The following is a 17,827-nucleotide window of genomic DNA, read 5'->3' as shown; positions in this document are numbered from 1 at the left end:
GGTAAGAAGGGTGCCGTGGTCATGATCCCCAGATGTAGTAAATATTCCTGGGACGCACGTGCTTTTTCACATGTCTGCAAGACCTCACATCTGCTTCTTGCCTGAACACTTGGGAGCTTCTAAGAATAGATTCCTGGGCCCTGTCCCCCACCTGGTTGAACGAGACCCTTCTGGAGGTGACGCCCAGGAACCTGCATTGGTAACTCCCCAGGTGACTCTGATGACCAGCAAGGTCTGGGACCCACCACCCTCAAAACCCCAGTAGCCCAGGTGTGTTCAGTCCCATTCAGTAGATGAGAACACTGAAGCCCAGGGCAGTTAACAGCCTTATTTCAGGTGTTGTTTCCTCCAGTAGAGCTTGTTCACTCTCCTGGCTGGATTAACAGGTTTTGGGAAACCAAGGAGGGCCTATGGTCGGCCGTCCCAAATTGCAGGCTATGGGATCACAGTCATTCCACTAAGCCAGATGATTGGCTAACTCATCCAACAATTGTATTTTGGGGAGCTGACCTGTGCCAGGCACTCTCGTGGGTGCTGGGTGTCTAGAGATGCAAACCTGGCCAACAAGGTCCTCACCCCCTTGCATCTCACATTCTACTGGGAAATAAGGATGATGAACAGGGGGCTCCCTGCTCAGCAGGGAGTCTGCTTCTCCCTCTGCCTACTGCTCCCCCTGCTTGTGCTCTCTCTGTCAAAAAAAAAAAAAAAATGATGATGAATGGAGGGGGAAGCATCTTCAAGGACACCTAGGTGGCTCAGTTGGTTGAACGCCCGACTCTTGGTTGGGGCTCAGGTCCTGATCTCATTGTCATGAGATCGAACCCCATATCAGGCTCCATGCTAAGCCCAGAGTCTGCTTAAGATTCTCTCTGTCTCTCTCCCTGTGCCCCTTTCTTTCACTCATGTTTGCGCTCTCTCTCTCTCTCTCTCTAATAAGTAAATAAATCTTAAAAAAAAAAAAAAAAAACTGCGTCTTCAGAGAGGGCGAAGTGCTAAAGGGAATTAAGGCATGGTGGTGAGACAGGAGGGGCAGGTGGTCAGGAAAGGGGTGGTCAGGAAAGGCCCCTTGCGGGGAGTGACCTTGGAGCTGAGCCCTAAGTGACAGACCCAGTCGTGTCACATTCAGAGCCACCCTGATAAAAAGGGGGGACAGGCAGGTGAGCATCAGGGAGCCAATACAGAGCTTCTGCAAGCAGAGTGAAGAGGGTGGGTTTTACTGGAATGGATTTGGGGCTTTGAGCCCAGCCAGGTTCACAGGTTACCCTGTATATCATGATTACATGGGTCAGCATCGCTGGAGGGCTTATTAATACACAGACGCTGGCTCCCCCTTTTAGTTTCGATTCTGTAAGTTTGGGTAGGCGGGGCCTTGGGGGGCAAGATGTTGCATTTCTAACCAGCACCCAGGGAGGCTGATGCTGCTGGTCTGGGCACCACTGTGAGAACCACCGCGGTGTTGTCATGACCTGTTAACCTGCCCGTGTCCCTGGGTGAGCTCCTCTGGGAGTTCCCAAAGGCAGGATGACCTCATGTGCATTGTCATGCCCCCAGCGCTTGGCGCGTTAGCAGGAACTCAATAAATGCTCACGATTCATTGAATGAATGAGGGTGTGGATCATTGGCAACATCAGATTTATGTAAAACCCTTGGAATATAACAAGCACTATGTAGCTGTATTGGGGTTTTCCAGAGAAACAGAACCCATAGGATGTGTGTATGTGTGTGTGTGTACATACACATATCTATAAAGAGATTATAAGGAGTTGGTTCACATGATTATGAAGGCTGGCGAGTCCCGAGATCTGCAAGGTACATCAGCAAGCTAGAAGCTCCAAGGAGATGATGGGGTAGTTACAGGGTGAAGGCCAGCCGATTAGAGACCTAGGAGAGCTGAAGTTTCCATTTGAGACTGAAAATAAGAAAAAGCAATGTCCCAGTTCCAAGGCAGTCCGTTAGGAAGGATTCTCTGTTCCTGGCGCTAGGGTCAGCCCTCTTGTTGTCTTCAGGCCTTCAACTGTTTGAACGAGGCCCACCCACGTGAAGGAGGACAATCTGCTTTACTCAGTCTTTAGATTTGAATGTTCATCTCATCCCAGAACACACTCACAGATATACCCAGAATAATGTCTGACCAAAGATCTGGACTCCCCAAAGCCCCGTCAAGTTGGCACATAATAAAATTAATCATCACAGTACATGTGTGTGTTTCAAAGGCACACAAAGGAGTCCCACCTCTGATGGGGGTTGCACAGGAGCAGGGGGAGTTAGGGATATGCTGGCAAGCAGAGGGGTCTTCATCTTCCTGGCCCCCAGGGGTTCAGATCTTGTCAGGTCTTTGAGCCACAAGCCCCTCCGACCAAACCAGGAAGACCAGCAGGTGTCCAGTGGGCTCTCCCTCCACACCCCACTCTCAGCATGGGGTTTGCTGTGCTCAGCGCTTTCCCAGCCCCATCTTGAACACATTAGCCACCCTATTCATGTTGGCTGCAGGAGATTACATTTTCCATGGAGAGAGAGGGAGAGGAAAACCCTCACTGAAGGAATAGTCTCTCCTTTGTTCCCCTGAGCTCTCTGCTCCTTAAGTGGACCCCCTCCCTGATGCCCCTATCTGATTTCAAGGAAGGAAAATGGAGCCAAGAAAGAAATGGAGCAAAGGGGCTGGGTGGGTTTGGTGGAGGAGGGGTTCTGGGAGAGAGGAACAGGTGAGGGAGGGAATGGGATGATTGGGAGAGAAGGGGACACAGGGCCCGTGGGGGACTGGCTCATTTGGCTCTGGGGCGGCAGCCCCCTCCATGCTGGGCCTTCTGAACTCCATGCTGGCCACTCTTTCACAATGGTAGAAAGAGCAGGGGCGCCTGGGTGGCTCCGTGGGTTAAGCCGCTGCCTTCGGCTCAGGTCATGATCTCAGAGTCCTGGGATCGAGTCCCGCATCGGGCTCTCTGCTCAGCAGGGAGCCTGCTTCCCTCTCTCTCTCTCTCTCTGCCTGCCTCTCTGCCTACTTGTGATCTCTTTCTCTGTCAAATAAATAAATAAAAATCTTTTAAAAAAAGAAAAAAGAAAAAGAAAGAGCACTGGACTTGGAATCTCAGTGTCTCTCCACAGGCTTGTCACCTCACCTTCTGAACCTCAGATATGAACTGTTCTTATAGTCTCAGAGCTGTTCTGGTGATCAAAATCAAGTGTAATTCAATGACACCAAAAAGGATTCATTAAAATGAAAAAAACAGTCAGTGATAGTCAGATGCCCTAGGATGTGAGGGCCAGGTCTTGCAGAGAGAGGCAAAGAGGCTGCCCGGGTCGCAGATAAAACCCTACAGCCTGCCTTTTTCCTCAGCCGTCTGTTCTGACCTTGGGGCTCAGCACCTCCTCCAAGGGCGTGCCCATGGCAGTTTCGGAAGTTTCCTCTTTCTTTTCCCAAGCCTCTGATGGCCTTTTTGTGCCCATGGTTTCTGCTGACTCCATCTGTTGGAGAGCTAAGCTGTTACACCTATCTCCCCAGACCCAGCCAGTAAAAGGCTGAGCTGCACCTAGAATTTAGCCCTTGTCCCCATGTTTTCCACCCTCCATGCTTTGGGGGACCATTGCCCTGGGAATCAGGATGCCATATACCAGTCCAGCTCTGCCACTGTTTGCTCTGAGACCTCAGGTACAGAACTTCCCTGATCTGGCTTCCGATGACTCACTGTTAAGTCGTGAGGCTGACCCAGGGAACCTCTTGATTTCCTCTCAGGTCTGATGGCCTGCCAGGCCAGTTACCAGGTAACCAGAAATACCTAGAGTGCGGGTCTCCCTATCTAAGTAGCTGTTGTAAGTGTGATGCACACAGAACAAAAGAATTTCTGTTCTAACAAGAGTGGGTCAGGGGACGGTTTTATGCATTCAGCTAAACAACCAGAGAAATAATATACATGTTGTCTGTGAATCCACCCACCACCCATGACAAAGTAAGGATATGCCCCAGATGGAGCATGAACTGTGGGGTAGGAATCTGCTCCTCTCTCATTGGTCTTGGATGTTGGGTTCCTCTTATAGCATGGTAATATATGGAATTTCTAAGGGTAATTTTAACTATGTGGGTTTTTTGGCCTTACACACTGTAGTTAGATGTCTGTGGTTATAAATATCTGCAAACTCAACCCAAACAGGCTTATATGGTAAAAAGTAGTTATTGCTTATATATTTGAAAAGTCCAGCAGCAAATCTAGCTTCAGGTAGAGTTTGATCCAGGGGCTTACAGTATCATCAGGACTTCAGCCCCTTCTCTTAATGCTTCTCTCAGCCCTCCCCCACTTTCCATGCATCAGCTCACAACTCTCATTGCCACAAGGTGGCTGCTGGCAGTTCCATGGCTAACATCTACATATCGCATCTGGAGAAAAGGAACTACTTTGGTCCCTGAGTCCCAAGCAGAAGTCCAGAGATTCACTCTGATAGGGATGACCCTGACTTAATCACTGCAGCAGGGGATAAACTTGGCCTTGCCTGAGGTATGTGCTCAGTCCTTAGAACTGGGAATGGAGCTAGATTCCCTGGATCCCCAAGCAAAAATGAGGACTGTGGGAAGAGAGACATGGGAACCAAGGAAGCGAGCAACACTGACTAAATGGAAGGTGGGTCACTCCTTTGCACAGAAAATACTCTATTTCTCAGTAACACTTTTTCTGGGTACTGAACTTGGGGTTCCTCTTAGGTCAGAGGCAAAGCTGAAAGCTCCTGAAACTGCTACTGCAGCTCTGGACCATCAGCCAGAATGTCAGATTAGCCGATAGGTACGTCTTTACTGAGGGCCTTTCAGGCCACTACCCAGTGCTAGTCCTGACAACAAGGCCAGACGAGGACATTTCAGCCCTCAAGGAATTATGACACTGAAATCCCTCCTGCAGCAGGCAGCAGGTATTACACACTAGTTCATGTGGGAAAGCCTGGGGGTAATCAGGGAGGGCTTCCTGGAGTAGGTGGGAATTTTGCCAAACTCAAATGAAAATTTTGCGGGAACGATGGTGTCTGGGGTGGGATGTGCACACCACCGGGCATGAGCAGGACAGTATACTTGGGGCACAGAAATAAAATAATTCAAGTTCTGTTTAAATTTATATTTCATCTGAAAAAAACCATTACTTATCTTTAAGATACAGACTAACAGTTTCACACAGGTGTAATTGACATGTAAATTTATACACACTGGAGGTACATGTTACCTTTTTTTCTGATAGGAGCATGCATTTGAAAAGGTTCAGAGACTGAAATTGCCTTGAAGGATGGAGCGAAGGATAAGGGGAAGTCAGGAAATCCCAGGGGGCCCTGTTGGAGAGGGTGTGAGTTACAGAGCCAGGGCCCCTCCCTGTCTTAGCCTGTGACCTGCTGGGAGCCAAGGAGCCCCACCCCCAGCGAGGCCACCACACCTGCCTTCCTCAGGTGGCCCTCTTTCTGGGGAGTTCCTCCCTTGGCAAGGCCTTGCTTCTCTAGAGGACAGCCACCAGGGAGGGGTCCGCCAGGGGCTGGGGCCGAAGCCTGACTCCAGTTCTCGCATCTGCAGCAGCTCGGCTCCCAGAAGAATGCTGGGAGCCCACAGCCAGTGAGTCACAGCACACTGCGCATGGAAAGGGCCCGATGCTCGCCATGACCTTTGGGGTTTGTCTTCCCGTCTGGTGCCCACACCACAGGGATTGGTGTCCTGCCCCCGGAGGCACAGCAGGCCTGATGCTGCAGATGGCTATATAAGGGGACAGCCGGGGCTGCCAGACCCCAGGAGCCATTTGGCTGGTCTTGGTGGTGACGCAAACATTTTCCCTGGGCTTGGGCAGTTACCCCCTCACAGTGAGATTGAATCATATCCTCAAAACCTCAAGCCTGACAGGCACACGTAACGCCAAGCCTCGAGAGTGGTAAAGAAGGCTGACCCAGGCCCTCACTGCATGGCAAGGAAATATTTGGAACAACACAGACAAAGCTGTCCCAGGAGAACCGGTCCCAGCTCTGTCACAGACAAACTGGGGGGTCTAGGTCAGCATCCCTCCTGGGGGTCTCATCTTCTGCATCTGTAATATGGGGACAGTATGCCCTGTCCCGTCACCTCTTGAGATGCCAGTGTCCCCCCGGGGGAAATGCATTCTGGAGAATGGACATGGGATGTAGGGGCTGGCCCATGACCTTAGTCTTTCTGCATAGGTTACTTCAATGTAGCACCTCTGTTTCCTGATGACTTTTGACATCTGTGACTTCGCACAGAGATAGTATGGGGGTTGTTAACCCCATTTCACAGCCAAGAAAACCAAGGTCTGGAAAGTTCAATGACCTTCAAGACCACACAACAAGCTAGAGTCCAGAAGAGCCCCTACAATCTCACCCCAAAGGCCTCTCCTTGTACTGGGAGTTTTACCCAATAGGCCCCCAACAGAGGCCTCAAAGTTCCAATCCATAAAATGGGCAGAGTTGTGAGGATCTGCCTTGTCAGGATGCTGGGGTGTTTTCTAGAAGACACATGGAGATAGCTTTTCTAGCAGATGGCCCTGGGTTTTCTGATGTAGAGCCTGCTGAGCCTAGTTCTCCCAGAGGCGCCCTAGGAGGTATTCCTCAAAGGCACTCTTTCCAGCAAGCACTCACTCTCAGGTGGTGGGGCCCTGGAGGGAAGTCTGAGTCACCTATCAGGTTGACCTTGAAAACTGGAGCAGCCAGAAAACCCAACCCGGAGCCCAGGCCTCACTTACTGATAGATAGCTCCCTCCCCTCCCTGTTTCTCTCTCTCTCCACCCCACTCTCTACCTCTCTCCTTCCTTCCTTCCCTCCCTCTCTCTTTGTCTCTCTGTGTCTCTCTGTCTCTCCCTCTCTCTCCCCACTCCCCTTGCTAGAAAGAATTGCAACAGCCTTGACCACACAATCACTCACAGAATTAAGTAGCCAAAAATCACGGTCGTCTAGACAAACAGATTTTATGGGTCCCGTTAATTCCTGCTGGTCAAAAATAGGCAGGCTTAATTAGCGGATATATTTAGAATCTGTCATTATCTGGTTCCCAGGGGAGAAAGCTCAGCTCTTATTTCATAAACTCTAATTTCAAACAGAGCTCTGTTAACCTTCCCCTTCAGACCTATTGTGCTTCCCTGACAGCAGTGAGAGGTGGACAGGAGTTGGGTCCGGGGGAATTTGACCACAAGAAGCCACTGGAGTCCTGGGTAGCCTGAACCTCAAAGCCTGTCCCCTCTCAGCCATCAGAAGTCAGAAGACACGATGGCTTCTTTGGGCAGTGTCACCAGGGATGGGGAGCTGCGGGGAAAGCAGGCGCCCAGAGTGGTCTGTATGTCCCACCGTCTGCCCGTGCCTGTACCAAGCTCCACTGTTGTCTGCTGCCTGTGCCTTAGGGCCTGGGAGGCCTCTAGGGCACTGTGAGCTCTGGCACCTTCTGTCCCTGCCAGGGCTTCATTCTTGAGTCAGGCCTGAGCAGAGGAGGTGGTCGCTGGCTGAGAGCAGCACTGGAGGCCCAGAGGGTTCCTGGCATCTAAAATCAAAGTGTGGGCCAGGCTATGTTCCCCTGCAGGATCTAGGAGAGACTCCTTCCTTGCCTCTTGTAACTTCCATGTGGCTCGGCATTCCTTGTTTTGTGGCTGTGTCCCTCCTGGCTCTGCCTCCATCTGTACACGGTTTTCACCTCTCTCTGGGTCTGTCTTCTGTGTTGAGCCTACGAGGACACCCAGTCATTGGACTTAGGGCCACCTGTGTTATCTAGAATAACTTCATTTCAAGATCCCTTATTATAACTGCTAAGACCATCTTTCCAAGTAAGGTCACAAAAGGCATAGGCTCAAGGCAGAAGCCCCAGCTGGGGGCCTTGCCCACCTTGTACAAAGATTCAGTCATTCACTCGTGGCTCTGGAGGCAGCCATGAGTGACCGCTAGACACCATGCCCAGTCCTTGGGTCCCCAGCGGAAAGACTGTCCGAAGGGAGCGAAATCTCCATTTGGGTTGGGATGCTGCTTGCTGTCTCAGCTTTGCCCCAGAGCCAGGACCCTTGGCTTCCCAAGGTGAGGAATGAGGCCCTCCACAAGTCCTAACACATTGCCAAGACTCTATGGCTCCAAAACCATCATTCCTCTGCCTGAATGACCACCATTACCACCGTCCATTTATTTGACAAACTCATAAACATCCATCAAGACCCAGCCCAAGCACACCTCCTCCATGATGTCTGCCCTGCTCTCTTCTCCCAGGAACTAAGTTCCATCTCGTTTGCAGCAGGGCCCTTATGGTCTTCATCTCTGTATCTAGATCCTGGCAAGGGCCTGGAGTAGGTCACAGGCCTCATGACTTCATGCCGAATGCCCAGCATCCCTCTCCGTGGGAGACAAATATCTGAGCTGGAAGGTCTGCACACAGCTGCCCCTCAGGATTTCCTCCTGCCTTCCTTACCCCATCTTCCCTTCAGTACCACCCTCCCTGTTCCATCCTCTGCCAGGAAGAAGCCAAGAAGCCCCTCCTCCAACGTCTTTACATGTCTTCTTTTCCTTCCCAGGCTGGTTGTAGGTGCTCCGTTGGAAACCAATGGCCACCAGAAGACAGGAGACGTGTACAAGTGCCCAGTGACCCATGGGAACTGCTCCAAGCTCAACCTGGGTAACATGAGCCTCTGGTCTCCCCACAGTGAGGCCAACAGCCATCTAGGGCAGGACCTGCTTTAAAGTGCATCTATGCCCATAGTCATGCTGGTTTCTCCCAGCCACCCTGGGATCGCTGCCCCCATTCGACAGATGAGCAAGCTGAGGCCAGAGAGAGGAAGCCACTTTCCCAGAGTCACACCAGCTTGTCTGGGGCCAGCCAGGATTCAAACCTCGGCCTCTGTTGCTCTTTCTGATTCCTCCACTGCCCGTGAATGTGAGGCTTTCTCTCCCAGCAGGAGAAAAACATTCCCTGTCTTCTTTCCAGTTTTGAAATAATAACAATGGCTAATATTCATATATCTTCTATAATGTTAGCCATGTGCCAGGCACTAGTTTAAGCATTTTTAGAGATTTTGACTCATTTAATCCCCTCCACGACCATTCAAGATTTGAGGTAACAAAGGAGGGAACGGGAGCGGGGCGGTGGGGGAGGGCTTGAGGGAACCTGTCGAGAGTCACTAGCTAAGCAGTAGTGAGGCTGGGGTTCCAATCCAGGCAGCCTACTGCCACCCCGCAGTCAATGAGCAGCACGGCCTTTCTGGAAATAAAGGCCTTGTCCTCACCCAAGAGCCCCGCAGAATCTGTGGGTGCAAGTGTGTGTGTGCACATACCTGGGCATCTGTGAAAACACACACGCTAATCGTGTGACACACTTCCACCTGTGCTAAACACCCGACCGTGGCTGGGCCATCACTGCGCTTTCCGAAGGGAGCAAAATCTCCATTTGGGCTGGGATGCTGCTTGCTGTCTCAGCCTTGCCCCAGAGCCAGGATCTTTGGCCTCCCTGCTTTCTAGAAAGGCCACCTTAGGCCCTCCAGCAGCCGTGGGGTGGGGCTCCCTGGAGAGATGAAGCTGGCGGGGCCTGGTTGGGGAGGCAGCAGAGCTTCAAGAGATAAGCAGATGAACGGAAAGGCCAGCATCAAAGAGAAAGCCCAAGAACCCAGATCCCCAGGGCGGCCAGCTGTCCCATCACATGGACACTCCTGCTGTCCACATCTGCGTCAGCACTGTGGGTGGGAAGTTCAAACCCCAGCACAGCCGGGGCCCAGACTTCAGTAAGGAAACAGTCTAGGGGGAGGCGGGAGCCTCACTGGTGGCTCACAGAACCCAGTCATCACCACCCTGAAGGCACAGGCTTCTGGAACAAGTCAAGCTGGGTGTCTTCTTCCAGCTGGACAGTTTCTTTGCTGTGTGTCCATAAGGAGCTCACATCCTCTCTCTGAGCCTCTGTTCACTCATGTGTGAAGTGAGGAGGGTGGACTCGAAGACCCTAGGATCCATTCCAGGTCTAATAGGTCCCCAAACTTTACTAAAAGCCTAGTATGTGCCAAGCACTGTCCTAGTTCTGGGAGATACAGCAGGGCACAAGAAGCCAAGGGCTCTGCTGGGAGAGGACAGTAAGCAAGCAGATAAACTAGAAAGCAGGTAGAGATAGACAGGCATAATGCTATAGGTGAGGGTAAATGTCGTGTGACCAACCCCAGTGCTATGAGAAGAGAGACTGAGTGGGGGAGGAAGTGGGGAGCGGATTTTACCTCAGCAAGGTGGTCAGGGGAGGCCTCTTTAAGCAGGTAACATTCAAGCAAAAGTCTGATGGCAAGGAGTCAGTTGGGGCCAGAGCATGCCAGGCAGTGGGAGAGCACATGCAAAGGCCCTGAGGTGGGAATGAGCTTACTCTGTTGGAGGGCAGAAAGAAGGGCCATGCAGCTGGGTCAGAGGGAGCAAGGAAGGGGGCAGGAGGTATAAGCACTGGGCTCAGGGCTAGGGATGCTGAGAGAAGCTCCTGATCCAGGTGGGGACATAGACACATGGACTCATCATTTAATTTCCTCTACTGCTCTGATTTCCAGTGCAGATCCTATTTCCTTCCAAAGGAGGAGGAGCGCCTGCTGGCAGTGAGAGCCCTGAAGCCCTCAGGCCCTGGAAAACATTCCTGAACTGGGGCATATGCTGGGAGGTAGTGGGCAGCAAAGTGAGTCAGGGCAGAGGAAAAGAACTGATTGGGAAGCCCTTCATTTGAAGAGTGTTTCTTTCCCTCCCACTGAGGAGAAAGTGTAGGGCAGGAAGACCATCTGTCAGTTTATCCCCACAGTGGAAAACGCAAGGCTGGGAAACCTGACTCCTGGGTTTTCCTATGACTTTTCCAGGCTGTTAGCCTTACCAAGCCAGGAATGTTCTTTCTTCTCTCTCCAGGGAAGGCTAAATGGGTGGCAGACATTCACAACTCAATGTGAAAAAGCCTGTCACTGGTGCTGTCTTCCTGACACCTGGATAAAGTCAGGGGTTTAATGAAGGGCAGAGGCTCAGGCAGAGGATGTGATTCTGGAAGGCAGACTCCATGTGAGGAAGAGCTTGTGCCCCACGGTCCTCAAAAAGACCAACCAAGGGGCACCTGGGTGGCTCAGTGGGTTAAAGCCTCTGCCTTCGGCTCAGGTCGTGATCCCAGAGTTCTGGGATCATGTCAGGCTCTCTGCTCAGCAGGTATCCTGCTTCCTCCTCTCTCTCTGCCTGCCTCTCCCTGTCTGTCAAATAAATAAATAAAGTCTTTAAAAAAAAAAAACCAACCAAGAAAGATACTAGTCTCTCCTGCTCATAGAGGGGCAGACTGAACCAAAAAGAGGGTAATGATTACCCCAAGTCCACAAGGCCTGTACACAGCAGGGTGTGAGCTTGAGTCTCCCCTACCATGCTCATCTACTTCCGAGTCAGCAGTCTGACTAAGGACTTTGGTCACTGAGACCAGGGGGAATTAGATCGTGCATGGTGAGGTAAGGTGAGGTGAGGTAAGCTGAGGTGAGGTTAGATGGGTGAGGTGAGCTGAGGTGAAGTGAGGTGAGGTTAGATGGGGCGAGGTGAGCTGAGGTGAAGTGAGGTGAGGTTAGATGGGGTGAGGTGAGCTGAGGTGAAGTGAGCTGTGGTGGAGTGAGGTGGGGTGGGGTGAGGTGAGGTGGGGTGGGGTGGGGGCGTGCCCCTGACACAAACAGAGGGCAGAACTACCCAAGCTGCTGAAGGGTGGAGGTTGCCCAATCAGGGCTTGCTTAGAGCTTCCTCTCCAGATTTCTCTCTGCCACCCCACTGCCACTACTGCCCTGCCATCAGACAGGACAGCTTGGGAAGGAATGGTGCACAGCCTGGACTCAAGTCCCCACTCTCTCATCCACCAGCAACTGACCTCCTAGAAGTCACTAACCTTCTCTGCATCTCCATTTTCTCATCTGTGAAATGGAGATGTTGACTTCTGGGCCTCCCAAGACCAAGAGGGGTCCTGGGAGGGCACGTGTGGGCAGTACTTTATAAATGATATAGGCATTATGAAAACACAGGGTTATTACTATTCTTTTCTCTCCGGCTTCTCTGGACAGACAAAACAAAACAATCCCAGTCACTCACAATCTCCAGCCAAGAGGGGCTGGATTTCAAAAGGAGCCTTACTACCAACTGAGGGAACCCAGAAAGAAAAACAGCCAACGCAGCTGCCCCACCCCCTGCCCACAGCACAGTGAGGAGTCGAAGCTCCAGCCTCTGCTAATGCTCAGCTCCAGGCCCCCCTCATCAAACTGACAGCCTCCGCCAAAGCTAAATGCGAACTGTTCTCAGTGGAGGTCACCCAAGTCCTTGGAAGTCAACAGGGAAGGCATCTGCTTGCCCTTCACAGTACGGGAAGACTGACCTGCTCTCCATTTGATGAAATGCCCGGCTCACTTCCCCCCAAAACTCTACCCCCTGCCACATGCCCACACACGTGTGTACACTCCAACACACATCCATCGACATATCAGCGCTGGGGAGGTCAAGCTTGTCTCCTTCCCTTCAGGTCTGATTTCGTCAGACCTTCACAGAATTTTTTGAGCAATTCTAATGTGCCCCAGCCCTGTCCCAACACTCAGGTGGCTGCTGGTAGTCCGGCTCCTAATCAGCTCTCTTGGCAGCCCACCACAGAACGACATTCTCGCAAGACCTCACACACCTCTAAAGAGCTCTCGCTGCCCCTTGAGAGAATCGACTATCACATGTCCACTTATCAGATGAACAGAGAGGACACGAGGAGGACATGGACTGCTAAGTTTTGATGGCAGACTGGCTTGAAGGAAAATGTGGAGGGCACACTGCCCAGAGGAAGCCCACCTAAGTCGGGTGCCCTGGAAGAGGCAGGACGGGACACATGAGGAATACTAGGGACCGGTCAGATGTCTGGAGGGAAATGCTGGACTGGGCAATGCCCAGCCGAGTGCTTACTGTGTGACCTTGAGCAGGTTGCTTGGCCTCTCTGAGACTCAGTTTCTTCATCACACAGGGAATAGTGAGGAAGTAACAGGACCATGTCTGGGCAAGACCTTAGGATAGCATGAAGGGCTGCCTGGACGTGCAGGGGAACAAGGGCTCCAGAGGGGCAGGGGGAATCAGGGAGGGCTCCTCCTGGCCCTGACCCTGCACAGGCACCTCTGGGGGCTGACAGCCGCAGCAGGCTCTGGGCAAGGGGATACAGGGCTCCTGGCTAAGTTTCTCCCTCCCACCCCAGGAAGGGTCACTCTATCCAACGTGTCTGAGCGGAAGGACAACATGCGCCTCGGCCTGAGCCTGGCCACCAACCCCAAGGACAACAGCTTCCTGGTAAGAGCCACCCACCCCACCCTCTCTCCACATCCCTGCCCCTCTTACCCACCCCCCAGACCCTCTGCTTGGGGCCAGGAGAGGCAGGGGGTGAGTTACTGTCTTCTTATACACTCGCACTCTGTCCACATGCTCAGGGAACAGCTCTGCCTCTGATTCCTGTCTGTACCATTCTGCCAGCATGCCCTCAGCTTTTGAGAGGCACAGCCCTGGCAAGAGACCATACTGAGCTCTTTGTGTGCATACCTTGGGATGTGGGATGGACAGCCCGAAAGGAACAGGAAGCAAGATGGGCAGCAGTGTGAAGGGGGTTCATCCCTCCTTCTGGAGAGCCAAACTTTTGAGGCAGGGGGGCCGAATCTCTGCTCCAGGTTCGATCAAAGAACCAGGACACACCACACACCCTAGGAAGTGTCTGAAGGGAAGCCATAAATGAAAGAACACGGATTTATGACAACTGGGGGAAGAGATACAGAACAATGCCCCCCCCCCAGACTGTGCAGGGTTAGATGGAAAGGCTTTCTGGGGGAGGTTTTTTATTTGTTTTTTTGAGAAGAGACAATGGGTCTTAGCAAGGAAGAAAGAAGAGGGGTTACCTGTGCTGAAGAGGCAGCGATGTGCTGAGCCCAGTACCGGCCACAGAATTCAGCAGTCAACAGAGCACCTGCTCCCTGGAGCTTCCGTTCTGGTCGGGGGAGAGCTGATAAGCCAATGAGTAGTGTAAACCTGATGTTGGGGCAGGAAGGCCAGTCGTCAGAGGTCTCTGCACCCTGCCCAGGCGAGTGCTCCCCAACTTTGCACACAGTCAGCAAGGGTGGGTGGCCTCGTGGCAGGCACTGCTGCTCCTTGCCACCAGGGGTTGGGCAATGGTGGAGATTCAAAACAGGATCCTGCTGGGACAGATAGTTCTAGAAACAGCTGCAGAAGAGCATTTCAGAAAAACATTACCCCAGAAAGCCCAATAAAATGACCCACTCGTTTTAAGATGGGAGGGCTTGTGTTGCTCTATGTTCTTGTCCAACAATATGTTTCTGTAGACAGATGGGACATTCAGGGTGTGGAGCACCAGACACCAGAACAACAAGATGAGTGGCATGCTCAGGGGTGACAGAGAGCAGAGTGGGCCTGCCAGGGAAAGTTCAGAGGTACCTCGGATGTGGTCAGCCCACATCCCTTCACCATCTCAACCAAGGACAGACAGGACACTGGGTCTTGTCCACACGCAGACCTGTCAGGGGCTTTGTTGCTACTCCCTTTTCCTTCTGAGGCTCCTTATCATGTTCTTACCAAACTGATTTCCTCTACTTCACGAGGTGGCTGAAGACCCAAGAAGGAGGGTGTGACACACCCCTCTGGGGCTTCTGTGGGTGGGTTAAGTCCCTGGTTTATAAATGGCAACTTTCACTCACTTATTAACCCATCCATTCATCCATTCACTCATCAGTCCATCCCCCAACCAATTGTTTATCTCTCCATTCATCTGTTCATCCATCCTTTCACTCATCCTTCCGTCCATCCCTTCCTACACCCATCCACCACCCATTATCCATCATATTTCCGTCCATCCATTTTCCGTCATTCATTCACCCACTTGTCCATCTATCATCTATCCACCTATCCATCCAGCTACCATCTATCAGTCTAGCCGTGCATCCATCCTCCACCCTTCTACCCACGCACTCATCCATCCATCATCCGTCCACCCACTCATCTGTCCACTATCTGTCCGTCTATCCATCTGTCATCATCTAGCCATCTCCCCATCCATCCATCATAATCTATCCATCTATCCCTCCAGCTAACACCCATCACCCACCCTCCTTTATTCTCCCCTCTACTTCCAGAAAAAAAAATTTACTGGAGCTTCAACAAAGGACAGAGATAAAACAAAACCCTTAAAGTCTGGCTGAAAAAAGAAAGCGGATTAAAGAAAGGAATTAGAAATGGAATAATTATTTTTCCAAACCAAAGGAAATTACAGCACAAAATTTAATCCCGTGTTTCCTGGCAGCAGGACAAAAATGGAGGCATGGGGCCGGGCTTTTTTTTTTTTTTTAATGACCCTGACCCTGAGGGGACTCATCACTCAGTCTTTAAATGAGAAGCTGACATCAATGTGTTTGGTAGCAAATTTCAGAGAAGGAGCAGAACCATTCTTTTTTCTTTCCCCAGTAAAATGGATGGGCATGTTGTTGGGACCCAGTCCTGGAAGTTTTCCCAGTAAAGACCTTCAGGGGACCTCTTCAGACAGAGAGGCTCTTCTAGTGACCTTGAAGGGTCCACTCCCATGGGTGATGCTGTGTGGTGGGCGGGGTGGACAAGAAGAGTGAAGGAGAGTCACAACTCTCCTTGGGATAGGAGGTGATTGATGGGATGGGATGATAGGATAGAGAATGGGACCCTTGAAAAATACAACAAAAAAGGATTCTACCACTCATTTTTCTCCATTCCATCTGAAACCAAGGGAACTAGAACACATTAGAGCAAGAAAGATCTCAGTTAGACTCCAGAAAACTCTCTAAATCCTTGGAGTACCAATCCTCAAATAAAGGATGTCTGTCCGGGGTTATGGAGGTTGAGTTCAGTCAAAGGCTGTTAGGCCTGGACCCTCTGGAGATGCCCCCTGCCCCCCACCCCCTGACTAGGGGGTCTTCCCTGTGCTTCGCAGGCCTGCAGCCCCCTCTGGTCTCACGAGTGTGGGAGTTCCTACTACACCACAGGAATGTGTTCGAGAGTCAACTCCAACTTCAGGTTCTCCAAGACGGTGGCCCCAGCTCTCCAAAGTAAGTAGCTTCAAATCTGCAGATCCATGCTGCGTGGCCGACAGTCAGTCATGGGAGACTCTGAAATATCCCTGGTAACGGTCCCCTCTGATTGGTGGTCCTGGATATCAGGAAGCTCTACCCAGCTTGCCCAGAGCCTCATGGAACACAAAACCTCCCACTCACTCCCTACCCGCCAAGAAAATCTGGAGGAATAATGTTCAGACCTTGTCTCCTGCAAGCCCAGACTACTTGGCTCTGAGCCTCACTATTTCCTCTGGGCTGAACACCATCCCCCAAGCAGCTGCTAACCCAGTTTATTGAGGGTGACGGGATTAGCACCTCTAGCGAGCAGCAGCCCCCCTCCAAACAACGTGGCCCAATCAGAGATGGAAGGACTGTGCTTGGGGGCTGGGGTGGGTGGGGAGGAAGCATCAGCGCAGCAGGGACTGCAGAGTGATCCTTTAAAGTGTAAGGAGGAGGTGTTGATTCTGTGCTCACAAAGTGGCCAAAGGAAAGGCAGAGCTGTGGCTGGCAAGTCCGGTCATATGAAGTGTGAATGGGGAACCTCACCCCAGGCCAATAAATGACCATCTATTGGCCCATCAGTGTGCTGGGAGTTTATCCGACTCAGATCCCAGGGCACCGCCCACCGGAGGCTCTAACTCTAGGTCTAGAACAAGCCCCAGAGTGTGCATATGCCTGAGTGAGGGAGAATGTGTGCATGTATTCACCAGAGTGTGTGTTCCATCCTGTTTAGGAACCCCAGATCTAACTCAAAGTTCTTCCCAAGATGCTTCAAAAAAAAAAAAAAAAAAAAGGTGAAATCGCAAGAATCAGCAATAAGAAATGCATTCTAATAATAAAGATGGCTTAAAAATCAAAGAAACCTGGTTCCTACCCCTAGATTAGGAATTCCCCCTAAATAAGGAGTTTCTGTCTTGTCAAGTCCATGGTCGCCCACACCACACAGATGGCCACAGGCATTAAGCTAAACCAGATTGGAAAAGGACAAAGCTGTCCGGCTCTGCAAGCCCAGAAGAAATGGGCCATCACGCGCTGCCCGCAGTGGCAGGTGGAGTGAGAATGTCCGCATTCAAAGCCGCCACCTTTCGTCTCTGGTGAGCACTGACTCCAGCCCTTCAGGATTCAGGAGTTGCTGGAATGGTTAGCGCTCAGAAGCCTCCTGCCATGTTGCCAAAAAGTAGACTTTACAATAGCGTGAAAATTCTCCAGTAGAAGTCAACAGGTACCCAATATTTCGATATGATATCATCTAATATACTATTGGTCTATCGTATCATATTGGGCTATCAATTTCAAAGTAACTGCAACCCCTCACCAATAGAAATAAGTTACTTAGATTTTAAAGGAAGCTTTTTGCGTTTGTTACAGTACCAGTGTTTCTTTGTTGATTTTTATTTTATTGATATTTATTTCTTTATTTTTATTTTATTTTTATTTAACTCGGTATTCATATTTTAAAAATATAGAGAAACATTTACATTCAGAGCAGAGATAAAAGTACAAACGCTTGACCTGATGATGTCATTGTCACATTAACAAAGTACTTTGCTTAAAAAGTAAATGAGGGGCGCCTGGGTGGCTCAGTCATTAGTCCCCCTGCCTTTGGCTCAGGTCGTGATCCCAGGGTCCTGGGATCGAGGCCCGAATTGGGCTCCCTGCTTGATGGGAAGCCTGCTTCTCCCTCTCCCACTCCCTCTGCTGTGTTCCCTCTCTCACTGTGTTTCTCTGTCAAATAAATAAATAAAATCTTACCAAATAAATAAATAAAATCTTAC

General features: G+C 51.1%; 1 protein-coding gene across 1 annotated transcript in view; it reads left to right on the top strand.

The window, feature by feature from the left end:
* The window catches only part of ITGA11 (integrin subunit alpha 11), a 114,274-nt gene that overhangs the window by 41,995 nt on the left and 54,452 nt on the right, over positions 1–17,827 (top strand). The window contains exons 3-5 of the mRNA XM_059180927.1: positions 8,508–8,608; positions 13,172–13,263; positions 15,932–16,046. Of these exons, the coding sequence (XP_059036910.1) occupies positions 8,508–8,608; positions 13,172–13,263; positions 15,932–16,046 (308 nt within the window). The remainder of the gene's footprint in view (positions 1–8,507; positions 8,609–13,171; positions 13,264–15,931; positions 16,047–17,827) is intronic.

The sequence above is a fragment of the Mustela lutreola genome, chromosome 7 (genome assembly GCF_030435805.1).
Source record: "Mustela lutreola isolate mMusLut2 chromosome 7, mMusLut2.pri, whole genome shotgun sequence".
Classification (NCBI taxonomy): domain Eukaryota; kingdom Metazoa; phylum Chordata; class Mammalia; order Carnivora; family Mustelidae; genus Mustela; species Mustela lutreola.
Note: the sequence above shows the minus strand (reverse complement) of the source record. Positions and strands in the feature narration are given on the sequence as shown.